Genomic DNA, 22,150 nt, shown 5'->3' with positions numbered 1-22,150 from the left:
AGGTGTCTTCCTCCACTTCTCCTGCTTCGGGTCGAAGCATTTGGGTTAAAAGAAGTCTCATGTTGATCAATGCTTTGATGATTAGCTCGCTCCTCATCAGGGATACCCATATCAAAGGGAGGTGACCCTCTGTGTTGGGAGGTACCCAGATGATGGTTGATGTCCACAGGGGCAACGAGCTCGTGTGTTTGATTACGCCTAGTTTCGTGGAGCGAGAGCTTCTTATACTTTTCCTGGAGGACCTCATTCTTCATTGCTATCTTGTTGTTCTGAGCTTCTAGCTCATCAACTTTAGCTTGAAGAGCAACCCTTTTTCCTTCCTTCTTTCGTTGCTTCGCACTAGGTGCAAAAGGGGTGTTATTCTGTGTGTTGTGGCTTCCTTCGCTCCCCATGTTGGAAAGGGATGCCTGGTCAAAAGAGAGTGTACGAATGGTGGAAACCAGCTTGGCAAAGCTGTAGATAGTGGGAATAAGTATTGTTCCCACAGACGGCGCCAAATGTTGATGCATAAAATCAGTGGGGACTTTGCTACAACAGAAAGTATTAATTTTGTGACCTTCGCTAGATTGCTCCGGTCACTAGTGTGGATAAGTATGTAAATGGATAGAGACAAGGAAGCAAACACAAGATGTACGTGGTTCACCCAAATTGGCTACATCCACGGAGTAGAAGAGTTCTTATTAATTGTGAAAGGTTTACACAAGTACATAGGTTTAAGCTCTCATTTAGTGAGTACTAGTGAATGATTTAGTATAAATAACATTAGGAAATATTGTGAGAGAATAATCTTTATTTATATAAGAGAGTTTCTAGTTCTATTCTGACATTGACACGTGTTGTGTTGTGATTGGCTTCTGATGTTGACATATGTCGCGCTATGATTGGCTTCTGATGTCGACAGGTGTCGCGCTGTGATTGGCCTCCTAGTTGGAGGGAAACTCTTCTGGGCCCTTGACGGTATAACGTTGACCGGTGTTCAGTAGTTTCAGGATTGGTCAAGTATGGTACAAACACTAGTTATAGTTGGATGTCTAGGACAATAAATACCTGGTAATTGTGGTTGACAGGGTCTACAGGGACAATAATATCTGTTGTTCATACACAATAAACAAATATGATATCAATTGTATCAATGACTTCTATCCTCAAGGTACTTTACTATTATAATTATACTATTAAAATGCTAAACTTGGCTTTGATACCAAATTCGCAACGCAAACTCGATTAAATAGTTGGATGACCATTATAGCAACTAGACATAGAACCTTGCACATGAAACTCAACATGTTTCAATATGACGGCCATTCATAGTACAAGCATAAGGCCTTAACGGCTCAACTCAGAGGTACGAAGAACTCAGAGGTACCCTAGTTAATGTCCAGTTATTTGTATGGCAAGCATTCAACTATAACAGAGTACTCGAACAAAGTATGATCGTCAGTTTAACAGGTTAATAATATAACCACAATAGTGTTTCCTTGTTTTGGACTAGAAGTCTAATTAAACAAACACACTAAAGGAAAAGAAAACTTACTTAAGACTTGGAGATTTTTGAATATGTACACTTGAACTTTTATTGATATATGGAATGTTTACAGAGATAGTTGTTTACAAGAAACTCATTACAAAGAAGTGTTTACAAGGATGCTATGAAGGCTACGAATGCTTAAGTGTATGAAGTGAGTATGGTGTTTTCAGATGTTGAGAGAGATGTGTCTTGCATGGGAGGAAAAGCTCCCTTATATACAAAAGCTGATTCCTAAACAAAACAAAATAACTTTTTAATATTTACAACTTTTTGGATAGTGACAACACATTGTTTCTAAAAGCTATCAGCACTGTTTCTGAAAACTGCAGAAAGCCACGTGAACCATATTATCTTGGTTGCTACAGTGTTTGCCACCTTAACTGTGCCATGCAAATTTTTTCTGAAAGTGTCACCTTCATTGCTGAGCAATCTTGTATGCATGTGTGAAGGGCCTGATTGGTATTTTTGCTAAGTTTTATCCTGATGATTAAAAAAAAAGTTTTTTGGGTGCTTTGGTTAGTTTTCCATTTATGTAATCGCACTTGTCCAGTTGTACTCTTCCTCGTCTTTATTCACCGTTTAATCTTTTCAACCCCACATCTACATGCTAGGACCAAGACTGCATATTACATTAATTTGTTATTTTTGTGTTGAATTAAAGCTAAAAATCAAACACTAAAATTTAAAAGTTAGGATTTAAAAGCTCAAGAAAATAATTTTAATCTTTAATTTTTAAAATATAGTTCCCACAAATTCGGCAAAGGACATGAATTCAGCTCGATAAGTCTAGTCTGAGGATCCCAAGAATAGATTATGATGGCTAATTCTGGAAGACGTCATCAAAGATTGTCATGCGTCCAGTTATACTAGGGCAGCTGAACCCTTCCACGTCAGAATATTCGGGCAGTTTACCATTTCCCAGGGGAAAGCATACTCGAATGGGTGTCATGGAATTACTTTACCCTCTCGTACTAGATAGCATGGCTAGATTGGTGTTGAGTATTATTCATCTTGTGTATGATGTTCTGATTTTAACTAGAGGGGATTATTTAGGTTCTAATTTGTCCATAGGTCAAAGTAAGGTTGTGGTAATAAACATCCGCCTTCTAAATAATTGATGAAGTTGTACCTACCAAAGAAATTAAATACCTATGATCAAGGCCAAAAACCACGCGCCCTGAAAAAATGGGGTTTGGCCAATGAACCTCTAATGCCTAGCCAATTTCACTACAAAGAGAGTGAGGTTTAAGGTTGAATTACAAAGAATTAACTTCAACTAACCATTTTTTTTATTTTTGAGGTGAAACAATAGTGGTTTATTAAGATAGATATAAAGTCAAACAACGTCGAAAATGGTCTCCACAATCAAGTCCGTAGGCTCCTCAAACCAACAAAAATCAATGGTAGAAGAAACAACCAACTTGTCTATACAATGAGCCGCAATATTAGCAGTGCGACGAACATAGCAAACTTGTGAATCCAAAAAGCCTCGCAGGCTAACTCGAATGTCTTCCACTAGTAAATCCATGTGCGAAGACTCTTGGATTCAGCTTCTAATAGCCTGAACAACCTGCAAAGAATCACTCTCCACAATAATTTGTGGCAAGCTCTGTTGCATAGCCCAATAAACACCCTCATGAACAGCAATTAGCTCTACCATGGTGGGATTCGATGCAGGGGATATTTGAGGAACAAAACCTCCAGCATAGTTATCAACTTAGTCACGAAATACCGCATCTACACCTCTCAGATTTGAACCAGTAAGGAAAGAACCATCCACATTGATTTTCACCCACCCAGACGAAAGGGGGACACCAGGGAGACGGAGCCTACAACGGACAGGAACTAGTCCCTGGTTTGGCAATGACATACTCTGCAAGTTAAAGCTTAGAAAGGTGGCTAACTAAATCTGGATTTTCAACTTTACCATCCCAAAGCAAAGAGTTCTTAACATGCCAAATAGCCTGAATGATCTTTAGCAGTTAAGCTAACTGATTTGTGGATAAATGCTCCACACATGATGACATTCAATCACACATAGAAGACTGAGTCGGAGACCTTGAACCTAAATTTAAATAAGATGAGGCAAACACCGATCAAGCAAATGGAGAATCACTGAACACGTGTAGCACCGACTCCGAATATGAACTACAAAAAAGACAAATATTGTCCACCACCACTCCTTTTAGCTCCAAATTGGCACGAGTAGGGAAGATATCATGACAAGCCCTCCAAGAACACATTTTCACTTTACCAGGGACAATGGCTTTCCAAAGAGCTTTCCACATAAAGAAAACAGTCGAACTCAGTTGCGAAAAAGAGGCCTCATACAGCAATTTGAAAGCAACTTTATAAGCACTTTTTACCGAGAACAAACCTTTTGAATCATAATGTCACATCAATTTATCTGGGAGAAGCTGCAGCTCAATAGAGTAGCAAAAAGCAAAGCAGCATCACACGTCAGAAATATTTCATTAACCAAGTCTTGATTCCAGGAAGCAATTTCAGTAAAAATTAAATCAACAACAAGCTCCACACCACTACCCATAGAGGGAGGCATGAGATGGTGGAATAGGTGAGGACGTTCAATCCACCGATCATGCAAGATCCTGATCGAGTTACCGTTCCCTACCTGTCAGCGTGATCATTTCTCAAGAATTGGTCTAGCTTCCAAAATACCTTGCCAACACACCGATGGAGTTGGCCCTAAAGATGCTTGCCATAAAGAGTTATGGGGGAAGTACTTTTCTTTTAATAAACAAGACGCGAAAAAGTATGGGTTCTGAATCAGCCGCCACCCTTGTTTGGCAAGAAGCATGAGATTAAAGTCATAAAAAGAGCGGAAACCAAGGCCACCCTTGTCCTTTGAACGACACATGTTTTCCCATGAAAGCCAGTGAATACGTCAGGAACCTTCACAATCACCCCACCAGAAACGACATAGTAAACGCTTCAAGTTCTCACAAAAGGCCTTTAAAAGGAGAAAACAGTTCATCGAATAAATGGGGAATGATTGCCCAACCACCTTTATTAAAACCTCATTTCCCGTAGCGCTAAATGACTTTTCCTTCCAACCTTTTAACTTTTTTCAGAGATGATCCTTAATGTAGGAGAACCGTTCAGAGCGGTTACGCCCAAGCATAATAGGCAAACCAAGATACCGGTCTTGCACATCCACATAAGTTACACCCATGAAAGTAGCCAAGTGATCTTAGTTATCCCACCTAATGTTAGGCAAAAATGATACTGCGCACTTCTGGAAATTAATGCACTGACCTAAGGCCAACTCATAAGATCATAAGATTTGCTTAAGATGCCAACACTCCTTAAATGAAGCTCGAACAAACAAGAAGCTGTTGTTGGCGAACAACAAGTAAGATATACTAGGCACCCCAAGACATATAGACACACCGTGAATGTAGCCAAGTTGTTAATTAAGTGCAATCAAGGTGGTATGACCTTCCGTACAGAGGAGAAATAAGTAAGGGGATAGGGGATTCCCTTGCCTAAGACCAAGAGTGGGAGAAATATACCCTGTGATCTCACTATTCACCAGAAAGGAGTACAAAACATAGCTAACATAACTTATAACAATATCTGTCCAGCAAGGATCAAACCCGAGTCGCAACAAGATTTTCTTTAAAAAAACTCCATTCCACACTATGGTATGCCTTATTCATATCGAGCTTTAAAGCTAGAAAACCTTGTTTCCCATGCGAAGGTTGTGAAGATAATGTCCTAGTTCTGAAGCAACAAGAAAGTTATCTGAAATTAATCGACTTGGAACAAATGCACCTTGCTGAGTCGAAATGATCGAATCTATCATTCCTTTTTACCGGTTCACAACGACTTTAGCCCCTAGTTTATACAAAACATTGCACAAAGCTATGGGATGAAGTTAGGTCATATTCTTCGGCTTGGGAACCTTAGGAATTAGGGAAACCGTGCTGTAATTGAGTTGCTTGAGAATACAACCAGAGGTGAGAAAAGACTTAACGGCAACAATGACATCATTTCTAACGACATCCCAAAATTTTTGAAAAAAAAGATGAGACAACCCATCTGGCCCTGGAGCTGTATGGGGATCCATTTGGAAAATGGCCTCTTCAATCTCCACATCGAAGTAATCAAAGCATAACGCGCAGTTCATATCAAGGGTGACACGCCTAGGAACTAAATCTAAGATCGCATCACATAGAGACTCACCACTTGAAGTGAACATGGAGGTGAAATACTTGACCACAACCTGCTCAATATCCCCAGAGGTAGTACACCAAACACCATTCGCATCTAATAAGCCTTTTATGCAGTTTTTCCTATGACGGTTAGAAGCCTTTTGATGGAAATAGCTCGTGTTGCAGTCCCCATCCAGCAACCAGGTCGCCTTAGACTGCTGCTTCCAATAAGACTCCTCTTGGGCTACCAGAGACTCGAACTTGTTATGTAGAGTGCTCCTGAGGTCTCATTCCACCTCATCTGAGGAATGTTGAAAAAGAACTTGCATTTGATTTCGAACCACCTTTATTTCATCCTGAACTGACTTTAAGGAGCGTTTCCATTTCAATAACTCTATGAGGGCTGCCTTAATTTTCTCTCAAACACAAAAGGATAGTGTTCTAAAGGCTCTTTTAGGCCAACCAGCAAAAACCACATGCGAGCAATCCTCCTTTTGAAGCTAGGATTCTTCAAAATGAAATTGTTCGTGTTTCTTTTGGCCTTGCACCAGACCATTTCTGACTTGAAGGAGGATCAGAATGTGATCCAAGGTAAGTGAAGGGAGATGGAAAACCTGGTAGCGTCTGAATAAAGCACGCCATCCCAAATTAACTAAGCATTGATCCAAACGGCACTTCGTAACCGAATTTACCAATGTGAATACATCCCTATGAAAGCCCAAGTCACCCAGGAGCACCCATTGTATCACAAAACCCCTACATTTGAGAAAAACTATGAATCATATCACCAGACTTTTCAGATGCCAACAGAACCTCATTAAAATCTCTAAATATCAACCAAGGGAAAGAGCTAAAGGAATACAACTATCGAATGAGCTTCTAGGAATTATATCGTTCTGAGGTAACAACGAAGCCATAGAAAACCGTGATTCGCCAGGGAAGGAAGTAACCAAATGACCCAACATCTGCATCAATGTGATGCACCGACAAACTAATGATATTGAACGATACATAATCAGCCCTAAAAAAAAACACGAGACCTCCTCATCGGCCCTTACTAGGAACAGAAAAACAAGTACTGAAACGAAGACAACGTTTAATATAATCAATACTCTTATAATAACATTTAGTTTATGATAGAAAGAATTTCGGGAACCTACTGGGAAATCAAAATTTCCAGTGCTTGAATTATCGGGTCATTCCCCAGACCATGGAAGTTCCAGGCTACACAATTCATGGCGACCAGCAGGGCTGTCTAGACACAGCCGCCGCCGATGAGGTTAAAATAAAGGACAAAGATAGCAAGACACGAGGACATTTATAGAGTACCAAGCCATCAATCTTAGAGGGATCACTATAACGTTTTTCTCCATCATGAAGGAGCAGATTGCCGTGAATAAGAGCTCCGGCGACTACCATAACCCCTACGCCCAGAGCAAAGGGAGCAAGATGCAGAGGTAATAGTGGGAGAACGTAGGACCTGCCAGATTAAAAGGGCTAAGATTAAACGGGTCCAAGTTAACGAAGCTACTTAGGCCAATTGAAGGGACAACTCTTTTATCATGACAGATATACGAGCCAAGATGGCTTGGGCTGTTCGGTGCGACGATCACATTAGGCTCTTCCCAAGCTTCACCAGGTAAAGTAGGATCCACCATGTGCACAAAGGTTGGGGGTCCACAAGAATAGGTGGAATTGACTAAGGAGTACCACCAGTATAGGTATTTAAGGCAAGATTTAAACCCAAAATAAATGGCCACACATCAACGCGGGAATTAATCCCTATCAAATTATCCTGATCTAGGAGCGAATCCCGAAACTCGGAGAGCAACATAGGCTCGTCAATCTAACAATCAAGCGAAGTTTCCATACCAAAGCCACTCGTGTTGGGAACCCTCGCCGCGCTAGAGGAAGATGATGGACCATTCGCCAGCGGCTTATCATCATCGAATTCCATAAATAAGTCATCCTCACCTAAGCCAAAACAACGACCTCGAAGATTGCGTCTGGTTGTTCGTTTGATCTCCACTTGCAACCAAGATCCATATGGAGCTATAAAAGCACCAATAACACCTCCAGAGTACAGATGGCAACCAAGGTCGACGTGATCGAAACACTCACACATAAAGCAATAAGCAGGAAGCTTCTCATATAACAAATCCACATCCACTCGCATCATGTTAGGGAGACGAATTTTGAGAAGCTTGCGCAATCGTTAGAACATGTCTATATCAACTTTGATGTGCAGGAACTTCCCCAAGCAGTCACCATGCCTATTCTGGTTAACTTTCAACACCGAACCCAAGCTTTGTCCAATTATCTTTCCCATCTTAGCAGACATATAATTAAGGGTATGCCAAAAGCTTGCACACAAAAAGCTTGGGTATTAAGTGGGATTTACTCAAGGACATCACATTCCTTAACAATGGCTAGGACCAGCAACATCTGCTTAAAACTCCATGGTCCACCATTAAGGACAGAACTACAATCACTCTCAAATTGGAAAGCAAAAAGGAATATATCACCGCACAGCGAGCAGATAGAGACATAGGCTTTGAGGCGCCATAAATTTTTGAAGAATGACATGAAGGCCTCCTTATTGTAATTTTTGTGGGCCAGAAGTTTGCCCACCATCAAAAAATCTGAAACACAAACTCGAGAATCGTCATGGACTACCACTTCACATTCCTCCACGTGTCATCTCCAGAGTTTTTTGAATTATTTTTAGCCAACTGGAAGACCTACTAGCTGATAAAAACAATTACCAGGTTAAATTTAGGTCATGCTTAAAGTTACAACATTATGTTTTTTTCTCAAGAGGTCCATGATTTATAAATTTGGATGCAAGGGCTTCCAATTCCTAAGATATTTGGATAAAGATTTGTATTTTTATTTTTTTTAAAAGAGAGACAACTTGTAGCAAGTCACGGTTATCCACCATTTTCAGACCTGAATAGGTTATAGGGAATTGCACCATGCCCGTGAATAAAGAGTTGATTTCTACACATTTCTTTTAACTTTTCACTCTTTTTTATATTTGGCCATAATTCAAATGTACACTATTAACATAATTAAAGGGGAATGTGTAATATGAGAAAATAGTATGTAATTTATCATTCCGTTTGGATAATCTCTCAAAAATGGCATCCAAACTGTGGTAGAACTAACCTAAGCATTTCTCACTATACAATCCAGACCTAAGCATCACGCGTATCATGCATAGAAATTAAGGTTACATAAATCATTGAGTCATTCATCATACGAATCTCATCCTACGATCTAGCGGTATTCTTCATCACTTATAAATTGAAGGTCATGTTTAACTCACATAAATGACAATAACGTATAATATTTGTTAAGTTCGATATCTAAGTATAGTTGGTTGATTATATATGTTTAGCACAGTCAATCCCTCCCCCCTCCACCTTAAAGTTGAATACCCGCTCCGCTTAAATTATAATATGTTTTTTTTTTTTTTGGTAAACAATTATAATATGTTTTGATAACGTAAAATTAGCATGTTGACTTGCCCAAGTCAATCCTTCAAAACCTGGTCTTGTTTTTTGGCGTCAAAGCCCAATTGCACATGAAATTTAATCGTTAAGGTAATGATGAAGATTAAGAATTAGCTTTACATGTTGGTTTCAATTTCAAAGCATAACAAAGGACCCAAACTTAATATTAATTTTCATAGCCCCTCACTTTGAATTCGCAAACCCTGTTTGGTGTTCCCCCATTGAGATCTAAACGTCTCAAAACTGCCATATGTAATTAGACGGGCAGAAAGACTTGGGTCAAGGTCCACCCAGCAGCCAAGATTAATCTTTCCATCTAATGGAAATTCAGCCAGCACATCACTTATTCTTTGGCTCGAAAGGTCGTTTAGTTAGAAAAATTGATTAGTAATGATGATTGTTCGGAAGAACTACACGCTTCACATTTGTAGCATATTTATTGATTCTTTTTTATTGTCGATCGCTTTATTAATACAAATGAGTACGATTCTTGAATACTATACGAATATATCCTTTGGTTAATTATATTAACTATTTTTACTTATTTATATTAACATATGAATATCCAATTATTAGATTTTTGGTTTAAAAGACTCGCCATAAAGTTAAATACATGTCTAATCCAAAACTCTAACCAATAAACAGAACTTTGAATTGAACGTGTCTGTGTCAATTAAATAAAGACATGTGTAAATTTTTCTTCGCGTATATATTTTTATTTCATTAATACGGAACATCACATATCAGTATACTTATGCCACGTATGTTTTCATCGTTTTAGGGTGATACTTACTGCTTAAAGTTGTACATTTGCACTGCTGTCTCGCTCCAACTCCATGGGGAAAGCTATAGATCAGATATAACAGATAAAGAACAATGCTTGAAAAATAAAGAAGTAAAATGTCACCTTTACTAAAAGGCTTCTTTATACTTCGTCGAAGAGAGGAAGCAAAAGAAGAAGAAAAAAAGGGAGACGAAGAAATGCATGCAGATAAAAGTTTTGCAGGGTTGTCGTAATTGTTTGCAACTGTGGGTAAAAATAAAAAATAAAAATTTTAAACAGTGGAAAAGGGTGTGAAGTGAGAGTTTATGCGTGTTTATCTCCTCAAAATCCGGCTGTGATATCTTGTTGTCGGCAAGCTTTAACTTTCTGAATTGAAGGGTTTGCACCAATTTTGGTGGTGTCCTGTGCTGTGTGCGCGCGCCTACCTTTTTATGTTTTTCCAATTATTTTATCCCTTGCGTATTCAGTTGGTTACTTTTGCCAGTAATTCTGGTAAAATTCAGTTGGTTACTTTTGCCAGTAATTCTGGTAAATACAACTCCTGTTCATAACGCGTAGCCGGAACTGTAGCCGGAACAAAAGAACACACCACGCTGCAACTAAACTTAATTACCATGGTGTTAGGTGATAAAGAAAATAAAATTACGGATTAAATGAGCGTAGCCAACAATATCTATAAACATTGAAATTTTGATATAACAAACACTCACCAACAATTTAAAGTTTTAGCTTGTCATGGTCTTACAAGTTGCACACATGGCATGTGACTCATCAAAACCGAACGAGTCATTAAGAATGACACGAGTTAACATTTGGCGAAAAATAATTAAGGATTTACCTTTAATTAATCTTCATTTATATTAAACAAATTAATTGATTTAAATTAAAAATAAAAAATCAACAAATGAGATGAACGCTAAATCGGGGAGATTGAGCAAATTAATGATGGCCAAATTAAAGATGAAAGGTTATTGATTTATTTGATTAAATCAAAGATTTCTTGATTAAATCAAATCACGAATCAAGTCCAAATTAAGTTTTGGTTCTTTTGTCAATTAATCAAATCTAAAATCAAGACCAAATTAAGCGTCTACCAAGACATGGGGATACCTATAAATATGAGGTTTCATGACAAAGAAAAGGCATAGATCTACACAACCTCAAACGCTCAAACACCCAAACGTCACATAGTATTACGGTTTAATGATATTCTTTTTCACTTGTAAGTGAAAAGTCTTAGGTACGATTCTCGTCAAAGACGAATTTGAACCACATTATTTTTAGCCCATTGTGAGGCTAAGCCCACCCTTCCTTCCCCTTAGTGTAAATGATGTTGTTTGTTCAAAAAAAAAAAAAAAAAGAACACTGAAACACTCGCGTTCTTTGTCAAGCTCATGGAGAATCAACAAGCACAACAAATAGACATGCCGATTCATCAACACCAAAGCCAAAGACCACCAACCACATGAAACTTCTCGTGGCCCCACTTACTTCAAGATCAAACCTCAACAGCCCTTGAAGAAATCAAGTCTCTACGACCCTTAGATCAACCACACACACATATTCGGAGGTCGAATTAGAGGCCAAGTTTTGTTTAATCCGAATTTTTCATTAATACAAATTATTATTTGGTATGCATTATGTCACTTGTTGAAGAAAAATTTGTGTTTATAATATCTTACAAGCGACCTATGATAAGTGTTCCCTCATCAATGGAAGAAAGTCTCAAGAAGTCACACAAACTAAAAGAATCACCATAATATTGCAATTACAAACTCGTAAACAAGTTCTTATAACTACTTAACCAACATGAAAGAGAAATCCACTAGTACTAACTTTACAAGTCATAGCTGCACAATAAAGGCATGATGAGGAAAAGTCGCATCGCCCTTTGGTAATCTTGCAATTGTCCGCAAAAAAGATGAAGCATAGAAAAGCAGAGGGCACATATGATATACCGATCCAAGTGTGGAATGTCTTGGGAGAGACGGGTATAGCATGGCTCACCAACATTTTCAATAAGATTTTGGAAACGAAGAAGATGCCAAACGAGTGGCAAAAAGCACCTTGATACCTATCTACAAGAATAAGGGTAATGTACAAAATTGCATGAACTATAGAGGTATTAAGTTGATGAGTCATACAATGAAGCTCTGGTAGAGAGTAATTAAGTATAGATTGAGGTAAGAGACACATGTCTCATATAATTAATTCAGGTTCATACCAGGGCGCTCAATCATAAGGCAATCTATCTCTTACGAAGATCGATGGAAAGATATAGAGATATGAAAAAGGATTTGCGCACGGTCTTTATAGATTTGGAAGATAAGGTCCCAATAAATGTTCTTTGGAGGATTTTAGAGAATAAAGGAGTACGAGTAGCATATATCCAAGCTATAAAGGATATGTATGATGGAGTAAGGACTGCTGTAAAAACTCATAAAGGTCAAACCGAAAGCTTTCCTATAACTGTAGTGTTACATCAAGGCTCATCTTTAAGTCCATACCTTTTTGTATTGGTAATGGAGGAGTTGACGAGACATATCTAACATGATATTCCTTGGTGTATGCTTTTAGCAGATGATGTAGTGTTGATAGATAAAACTCATAAGGGAGTAAATGTGAAGCTTAACCTTTGGCGGGAAGTGTTGGAATCTAAAGGTCTTCGCCTAAGTAGGTCAAAGACAAAGACATAGTATATGGAGTGCACGTTCAATAGAAACAAAGGTTCAATTGAGTTAGGGTGATTGGAGATCAAGAAGTACCAAAGAACGAACGTTTTCGCTATCTTGGATCTACCTTGCAAAATAATGGAGAATTGGATGGAGACCTCAATCGTAGAATACAAGTTGGATGGGGGAAGTGAAGAGTGTATCGGGTGTGTTGTGCGGCCGTTATATGCCACTAAAGCTCAAGGAAAATTTTTATAGGATGGTAATTAGGCCAGCAATGCTTTATAACACGAAATGTTAGATGGTGAAGCATCAACACGAACACAAAATGAGTGTAGCGGAGATGAGAAAGATTCGTTGGATGTGTGGGCACACGAGAAAGGACAAGATTAGGAACGAGAATATCTGAGATAAATTAGGAGTAGTCGAAATTGAAGATAAGAAGAGAAAAAATCAGTTAAGGTGGTTTGGATAAATGAAACAAAGACCTATATACGCTTCAGATAGAAGATGTTGTTTGTACCATACTTGACCAATCCTGAAACTATTAAGCACCGGTCAACGTTATACCGTCAATGACCCAGAAGAGCTTCCCTTCAACCAGGAGGCCAATCAAAATGCGACACGTGTCGACATCAGAAGCCAATCACAGCGCGACACATGTCAACATCAGAAGCCAATCACAACACGACACGTGTCAATGTCAGAACAAAACTAGAAACTCTCTTCTATAAATAGGGATCATTCTCCCACAATAATCTCTAATGTCATTTTATACTAAACTATTCACTAGAACTCACAAAATGAGAGCTTGAACCTATGTATTTGTGTAAACCCTTCACAATTAATGAGAACTCCTCTACTCCGTGGACGTAGCCAATCTGGGTGAACCACGTATATCTTGTGTTTGCTTCTCTGTCTCTATTCATTTACATACTTATCCTCACTAGTGACCGAAGCAACCAAGCGAAGGTCACAAAACCTGACACTTTCTGTTGTACCAAAGTCCTCACTGATTTTGTGCATCAACATATGTGATTACGAGGCAGAGGCTCAGGGCCAAAGAGGTAGAGGAAAACTTAGGAAGACTTGGAAAGAGACTCTAAGAAAAGACTTGGACTACTTGGAACTAACGGAATACATGACAGCTAATCGAGTGCAGTGGTGTTCTAGATTCATATAGCTGATGCCGCTTAGTAAGACAAGGCTTCGTTGTTGTTGTTGTTGTTGTTGTTGTTGTGGTGTATCAAACTATTTCTTGCGCAATATATCTATAATGAATTCGTGTAGACTTAAGAAAACAAATATCATGAAATTAGCAAAAATAAATAAATAAAAATGACATAGAATATAAACGCGGGCATTTAAATAGAACTAAGAGACTAAACTCAATCTTGGATCTCGTATTAGGCATTAATCTAAACTTCATCTTATTTAAGGATTAAAATCTAAATTTTCTAAATAAATAAATAAAATCTTGTTTATGTTAAGTGCAATGAAAGAACAATCACGAATTAGCTATATATCCAAACAAATCTTTTCTACGTGAAGTAATACGCTCCCATTACGTCGAACAAGTATTTATCACCGTGATCATAACCAATTAAAACCAATAAAATAATAATGCATTGCATGTACATTGTGATCATGTTCATGGAGCGCGCTCAAGCACCAATTTATAAGTACATTAATTAATAACCACTCTTTTCCATGCCCTTATAGTGTGATCCTATGATATATACATACATACATATACACACATATATATATGTATATGTATATTTGTTTTATGTCCTATATCTCCTATATATTTGTCTAATTTTGGGTATTTTTTAAATAATTAAAGTTAAATTGATTACATCACGGCAAGACAAAGTAAACAAATTGTTCCGCAGCTAAATTTGAAAATTAACTTGCAATTTCCATTAAGGCCACCTCACCACGATGGTCATAAAATTTAGTTTTTTTTTTTCCGATTAATGCTAGGGATTTGTAGACAAAATTTTGTAAACTAAATGACATAAAAGTTGATTATTGGATTATTACTTAAGCATTAATAAACATGTTCATTCCTATTGGTGACACATCATTTAGTTTGCAAACTTTTGTCCACAAATTTAGTCTCCCTAGCATTATCTATTTTTTCCTCTCTCATTTGATCCTTGTAATATTGCGATTTTTGGTGAATTAGACTTTCAACAAAGTGCTTGAAGTCTAATAATTGCTTTACGATTTGTCACGCTTTATTGTGATTATTTTAGATTTATTTTACAAGAATTCTTTTGGGGTTGAATTTTTCATCAATGTTTATAATGCGCTTATTCAATTTAAACATGGAAGGTTTACTCAGAAAAACTTGTCACCACCAACCCAGTCTTTGGCCTTGGGGTTGGCACCAATCCTTCTTGATCCCTTTCTTCTCTTTCTTTTCTTGTTTTTTGGAATGGTCGCTTTCTCGCTTGTCGAGGCGAGCCTTTGTGGTTGTTGTTGTGGTCACTCTCTCTTTCTGAAGGAAGAATTTTTGTAGCGGTTATGACTTATTGCTCAATCCTAGATCTTAAAGCGACAAATATTGTTCAAATATAAGGTGATGATTTTATGGTTTGCATGCTTGGCAAGGGTTATGCTGAGGAAGTTCGACATTTGTTAGAGGTAACTCATAGCAGGATTTTTTTGTCGACGACAAGGTTCTAAAAGATGCTAGGTGCTAGTTGGGTGGTGGGTTGGGGCCTAGTGGCAGAGGCCTAGGCGGATTTAAGTAAACTTATTATATATTGTAGAAATAAGTGCCTATTTGTACTTAAAAGAACACATAATTGTATTGGGATACATAAACTGCAAAAGAAAATGACATATAGATTATAAAATATTAGAACATATTGAAAACATGAGAAACAAGCATATAATGAGTGCTATCCAAGTATTCAACAAGTCCCTTACATTTTATTTACAAAATAAAATGCAAATGGAAGTTATCAATTTTTTGTCTAAGCAAGAGTCGTGACCTAGGCGGGTTAGGCGAGCACCAAGACGAGCTACGCGGCTACCTAAGTGGGTCTAGGCACACTTTCTTAATTTTCAAATGCTTAGAGACTAATCAAGGTTGTGGCCAGCCGCCTAGCACCTAGGCGGGGCCTAGGCGGAGATTTTTAGAATAGTGGCCCTATCGCAAGATCATCAAAGGGTGGTGCGGTCTTTTCTTCGTGATTGTTGTTGTAGTTTGAGGGATTCACAATCATGTTTTATTGTCGGTTGCAAGGTATTCAGGTGATGATACGATATTTACATTATTTGTCTTGATGGTGTAGGTCTGGCTCGTAGGGCTTAGGACTTGTGAGCTATCTTTCACATTGGTTAGGTGTGAGTCTCCCGTGATTGAGGAATTGTACCTCTGAAGAGTTTATTTTGTGTTGTGTCATTTTTTATTTTGTTTTGGTTGTCGCTATGAGGACATCTTCGTGATGTCTCATAGCAAGGCTTCTTTTCCAAAGGAGTGTCGTCTTTTGCAAGTTTATCAGAAAGTGATGCAAGGTTTTGTTTTGTGAGCATTATCTTTCCATTTGATTAGATGTGATTATATGTGATAGGTTTTGCATTGTCTTTTTACTGTGTGTGGTTTTGTATTGTCTTTTTACTGTGTGTGCAATCATAGAATTGTATTCCTGATGAATAATGTTTTTCGTTTTATTTGATTAATGAAATACCTATTACGAAAAAGTTAGTTTGAAATGTATATAATGGAAGTTAAACGAGATTAGGCATAATACATACATTATCCCACAAGCCTATCAAGTTCAATGTCCGTTTTGCTTCTCTTGAAATATTTTCCTCTTCTTTTAGGTATTGACGAAATGCTTTCGCCTTTTTCCTTCCGCCATTTCAGGTCATCTGTAAAATGTCAATGTACTATGAGAAATGTGTGCACATAGGTTATATTCCATTATATTATTTATACGAGAAAGAATAAAAGAAAATGCATGTATAATTATAAGCCAACAAGTAGAGATATTCAGACTATTCTAGGATTCTCTTTCCTTTAGGTGAGTCTCAGTTTTGCATGTCATTATCTGTAACCCCACCACTACTACCCCCTCTCTCTATCTCTCTCTTAACCAAACAAAGGCAAAGGTAGAAAAGGAAAGGAGAAAATAAGTTCCAAAAAAGACAAACCAAACCACCTTTCATAAATCAACCCTATAAGTGAAGCTTTCCCACAAAAGGTCTGGATAAATCCTCTGAGGAGAGAATTCATCAAGGAGCTCTCTCTTTCTCTCTCTCTCTCTTTCTCTCCACAGATGGGTTTATTGAACCATCATGTTGAAGACCAAAATTTGTGCTTTCAAGCACCTCCTTTTATTGAATGGCTGAAGCCACCTTCCTCTTTTTCATCATCGTCATCATCATCATCATCTTCCTTTTGCGTATCTGAGGATAGCACTATGCAATGCTTGCCTCTTTTAAGCCGGTTTACGGACACCAAGCCTGTGAAAATAGAAGATGCTGGGGTGCAGAAAGAAGGTTATGGGGTCAAAGAAGAGCAGATGGAGAAAGTTACAGTTGCCTTGCACATTGGACCGCCTAATAGTTCTAGTACTACTACAGGTGTTTACTCAGACACATATGATGAGAATAAGAAGGTTTTGAATCTCAAGGAAGAACAAGTAGTCATGAAAAAGAGCTTTCTTGGGTGTTCTTTTAACGCAGAAAGTAGGTTTTGGATACCAACGCCTGCTCAGATTCTTGTCGGGCCGATGCAATTTGCTTGCTCCATTTGCAGCAAGACCTTCAATAGGTACAATAACATGCAGGTTAGTTAATCAGTATTAATTCCTACGCATCATCTATTTGTTGAACAAATTTTTTTAGGGTTTCAAAATTGAGGACTTTAAAGACTAATTTTCAGCTACAATCAAACTACAGCCTGAGTCAAGATACAAAATGTAAGTGAACAAAAAGAACACAGTTTGTGGTGAACTTGTGAATCTTATATAAAGATTTACTAAGTTTACTGTGTACTTAAGTTTAGACTGATGTTGATCAATGACTGCAAATCATTACTTAAAAACCTTTTCTGTAAGAATTGTAGAAGTAAATACTTGCAGTAGCACGTATACATATATATATATGCATCCTTCCCCCTATATGCTTGCTTGCGTTTTGCAAGATTGTATTTGCCATGGTTCGAAAAATTACAATTAATTGTATATTCTTTGCTTTTTGCTTGGCTTCATTAAGTAGTTCGACTTTTCCAAAAGCGAGACACCGGATTTTGAGGAGATTATTAATCATTAAAGTTTTCATTATCTTTGAGGGGGAAAAGGAACATACACATGAATGGACGGACATCTAGCTCATGAGGGAAAATAGTAAAAGAAATTCTTGGGAAAATTAAACTAATTATAATTTTAACATGTAGTCACTATATATAGCACTACAATTTAATGGTATTTTTATTGACTCGTAAGTAAAAGGTCTCACGTTCGATTCAAATGTTACTATACGTATTTACTTCTACCAATTCTCACATAAAAAAGAGTTTGAAAATTGAAAACTTAAATGGTTAGTTACAGAACTAGATTTTGTTTTCATTTTTCTTACAACATGAAAGCTGAAAACTAGAAATTGAAAACTGAAAATTGAAAACTGAAAAGATAGCCAAACAACCAATAGTTAAATACTATAGTTATTCGTAGTTTAGGTTCACAGTCCGGTAAATGTTGTCCCTTTTCATTTTAGCATGCAATGTTGGTTGACCTTATGGTTTTTTTTAATTAACGATATTCTATTCTAATCTAATGACATATTGGGGATGATTTCAAACTTGGTTATTGGATTTTTGAGTCATTCATATCTTAACCCTTGTTCACAAGAGGAAGAGGCTAATTAAATCCAAAAATCTCAGGACTCGATTGTGGTATCAAATTATTTTAGAATATATAAGGATATAACTGCCATATCATATGAACTCTCATTGCCATTTCTTTTCCTTCTTCTAGTTCCTCAATGTTCAAATACGAACTAAAAGGTGTTCTTTTAAGAAGCTGGAGCAAGTTGGGGAAAACTTTTGGCCTTGTTAGAAGTTTATACATGATATTTATTGAGAGATGAATGACGAAGTTTGGTACATATTTTCTTGACATTGAGTTGATATTTGATAATATCGATAACATAAAAAAATCAAAGTATATATGGTTCATATTTTCTTGGCATTGTGTTGATATTTGATAATATCAATAACCCATCGACCAAAGTATCTAGAACGTATCTTGCTATAGATTATTACTCGACACTAGTCAATCACTTCCCTATGGTAATTTTTACATTCAAAATTTCTTTTTGGACTCAGAAATACTTTATATAGAAAAACAGAACCAAATGAGGATAAAGTTAGTAGTGAACCTACCAAGCTAACCATGAACTGCGAAGTCCATTTTGATTTACATCTAACCTTATATATATATATATATGCATTTTACATAAAAGATTTCTTATGAAAGTTAATTTGAGCTCAACTAATGAACAAAATATGTACTGTGTATTCGGGTTACAGATGCATATGTGGGGCCATGGATCTGAATATAGAAAAGGGCCAGATTCTCTAAAAGGAACACAACCAGCCGCAATGCTGAGGCTACCATGCTATTGTTGTGCTCAAGGCTGCAAGAACAACATTAACCACCCAAGAGCCAAGCCACTCAAAGACTTCAGAACTCTCCAAACTCACTACAAGAGAAAGCACGGAGCAAAGCCATTCATGTGTAGAAAATGTGCCAAAACATTTGCAGTTAAAGGAGATTGGAGAACCCATGAAAAGAACTGTGGCAAGCTATGGTATTGCACTTGCGGATCTGATTTTAAACACAAAAGATCTCTCAAGGACCATATTAGATCCTTTGGTAAGGGACATTCTCCGCACCCGTCTCTTGAGGGTTTTCACGAGGATGAGAAGGAATGCGTAACTGGTTCGGAAGAGGAATGAGTTTTTATCAAAACTAGCCAAAGAATTTGCCCCGTTTTCCAGGAAAATAGCATTTTTTTTATAAACACTCATGAGGAGTAAACTTTTGTTCCTATCTCACACATTTCGTTACCCGTAACCTGATGTGTGAGATACGAATGATAGGAACGAGGGGTAAACTTTTGCTAGTTTTGATAAAAACTCATGAGGAGGCTTCATCTTATAGAGCTTATTCTCTTTCGTTGGTCGGGTTTAAGATTTGAAATTATGGAAGGCAAATAATGAAGGTAATTAGTAGGGTACGTACTATATATATATCCAACCTTGTGCTCTGTAACAAAAAATTCTCAGCAGCTTGCACACCACGCACATAGGGGAGCGGTTTGCTACGGAGCACTTGCTGTGTGTTAGGGAGTCATTAATAACTCCAAACAGTTTGCTTAGTGGTTTAAATATAAATAAGTTGATGATTACTTGAAGTGATGAAGCAGATGAATTTTCTTTCTCCTATCAACTCATGGTAGGTACCACAAAGTTACAATCTTTTGTAGCATTCCCCAAGGAGAAAATTTATCAGCTTCATTTCCAACTAGTAATCTATTACATGATTGTTGTATTATCAAATTGAAATGTTTGTATTCTGGATAATCACCTATATGATCTCTCTTTCTCTCTCTCTCTCTCTCTCTCTCTCTCTCTCTCTCTCTCTCTCTCTCTCTCTCTCTCTCTCTCTATTTTATATTTTCTGTCATTGATGATAAACTTTTCATGCTAAAGAGAATGAAATCTTTGATTTTTCTCTAATGTCTGATGATCTTAGTATCTACTTATGACTAAAATAAGGGTGCATAAGGGGTAGGGTATAAACATGAACAAAACAAAGGGAAGGATAATTAATTAACTAATATGATAGCTAGATTGCTTTTTGACTAATTCCATGATAATCCTTAATGGCTTGCTTTAATCAATATAGAGAACAGAAATTTCAAATTTTTTTTTTTTGTTTAAAATACAGGGGGAGATGCATGTAGTTTCATAACCTTTCTATTCTTTTGTTGGCAGCATAACTACAGAAGATGCACGTAGCTGAGATAATTGTTCCGTTCAATCATGATCAATATGCTTTAACATAAAATAGGTTTTTTTTTTTTTTTAATTATTTCCAATTTTTCAAATGGCAAGGTGGGCATACAGTGTGAGTCCAATTTGGGGTGCCAATACCTAATCAACCATCGAGGTTATAACATCAATTATATAATGATTGGGTGTTGATTTATTGAGATGGATAGAAAAACTTTAATCTTACCTTGAGCATTTTCATTGTTTAGTTATAAAAGTTAATCAAAACCCAAAAAGCAAAAACATAACCATATGTGTATGTGTGAAAGGGAGATTTGGCAAAGACTTTTTTTTATAAAGAAGACACACAAAAAAGAGATGGAGAGAGAATGGCAAAAAAGAGATGGAGAGAGAATGGCGCTAAAAGAGGTTGAAATTTGGTTTCTTGTGAGGTAGACTTGACTAGGTAAAAAAGGAAAAGGAGAAATGTGAAATGGTGTTTGATTTTTTTGAAGATAATTAGGGTCCTCCACCATAATTTGTCGGGTGGGAAAAAAACTTGAGAGGAAGTTAAACAATCACCCCCTTTTGTTTGTACATATTTTTTAGCTGTGTCCTTTCACATACAACCATACATGTCATATATTTGCATGCACCAAAACTGCACCACTTACATGAGTCTTCTTGGTGAGGCTCTACTTACCCTCCTAGCCAGCTGGCTGTCCAATAGAGGGACGCCAATTAGGAGAGACCATGGCTTAGTTTTTGTTGTTCATCATGATCCATTCCTTAAGATATGAAAACAAAGCCTCTAAATTTAATCACATAATCTATGGTAGCAAGCTAGGGTTTGTTAATTAAATTGGGGTTAAGAGGTGTATGGGAGTTAAATCATATTCTATAGTATTTTGAGTCAAGTGATAAAAGCATGGTATGGGACATGCATTGATAGGATTTTTACCACCTGCAAAAGTAGTGTTAAATCACGTTGAAATACTTGCAAAAGAATAAGGTAATTGTAGTAAAGATAGCTCAAACAAGGTTGTTCTCCACAGAGATTGATATGAATAACTTGTATTTAAAACCAATTCTTAATTAACTATTCAACACAAAATTTAGAAAAGATTTGAAATCATGTATTAAAGTAAATCGGCAATATAGAAATCACACAAAGTAAAAATAACACATAGCTTAGAAAATCAAAGGTAAAAGGCACTAGATTTAGCCGTCACCATTAACAATCTTACATAATTCTAATAATTACTTATGGGTTAACCCGTACAAACTTTGAAGGTTAGGCTTTTCTAATGCATATTCTACTTGAGGCATTCAAACTAGTACGTATATTAAACATGTAATCCATTTGTGGCATTCAGATCAAATCTAAACATGCAAGACTTATTAAGTTCTATGAAAACTATTTGAAAAACCTTACAACCCTTAAGAGTGTGGTATTTGC

At 37.1% G+C, this 22,150-nt stretch overlaps 1 protein-coding gene across 1 annotated transcript; it reads left to right on the top strand.

Moving 5' to 3' along the window:
- Window positions 1-16,854: 16,854 nt before the first annotated feature.
- LOC103453339 (zinc finger protein WIP3-like) lies at window positions 16,855-20,306 on the top strand. Its single transcript, XM_008392881.4, has 2 exons — window positions 16,855-17,482; window positions 19,225-20,306. Exons 1-2 carry the CDS (start codon window positions 16,970-16,972, stop codon window positions 19,651-19,653), a joined length of 942 nt encoding a protein of 313 aa, XP_008391103.3. The 5' UTR covers window positions 16,855-16,969; the 3' UTR covers window positions 19,654-20,306.
- Window positions 20,307-22,150: the final 1,844 nt, after the last annotated feature.

This window comes from Malus domestica, chromosome 11 (genome assembly GCF_042453785.1).
Source record: "Malus domestica chromosome 11, GDT2T_hap1".
Classification (NCBI taxonomy): domain Eukaryota; kingdom Viridiplantae; phylum Streptophyta; class Magnoliopsida; order Rosales; family Rosaceae; genus Malus; species Malus domestica.
The sequence above is the reverse complement of the archived record's forward strand: the minus strand, read 5'-3'. Positions and strand labels throughout refer to the sequence as shown.

Bases quoted from the DNA above. Each gene is read 5' to 3' on its own strand.
- LOC103453339 (XM_008392881.4), top strand. From the start codon at position 16,970: ATGGGTTTATTGAACCATCATGTTGAAGACCAAAATTTGTGCTTTCAA. The intron at 17,483-19,224 runs GTTAGTTAATCA...TTCGGGTTACAG, and splicing joins ATAGGTACAATAACATGCAG to ATGCATATGTGGGGCCATGG.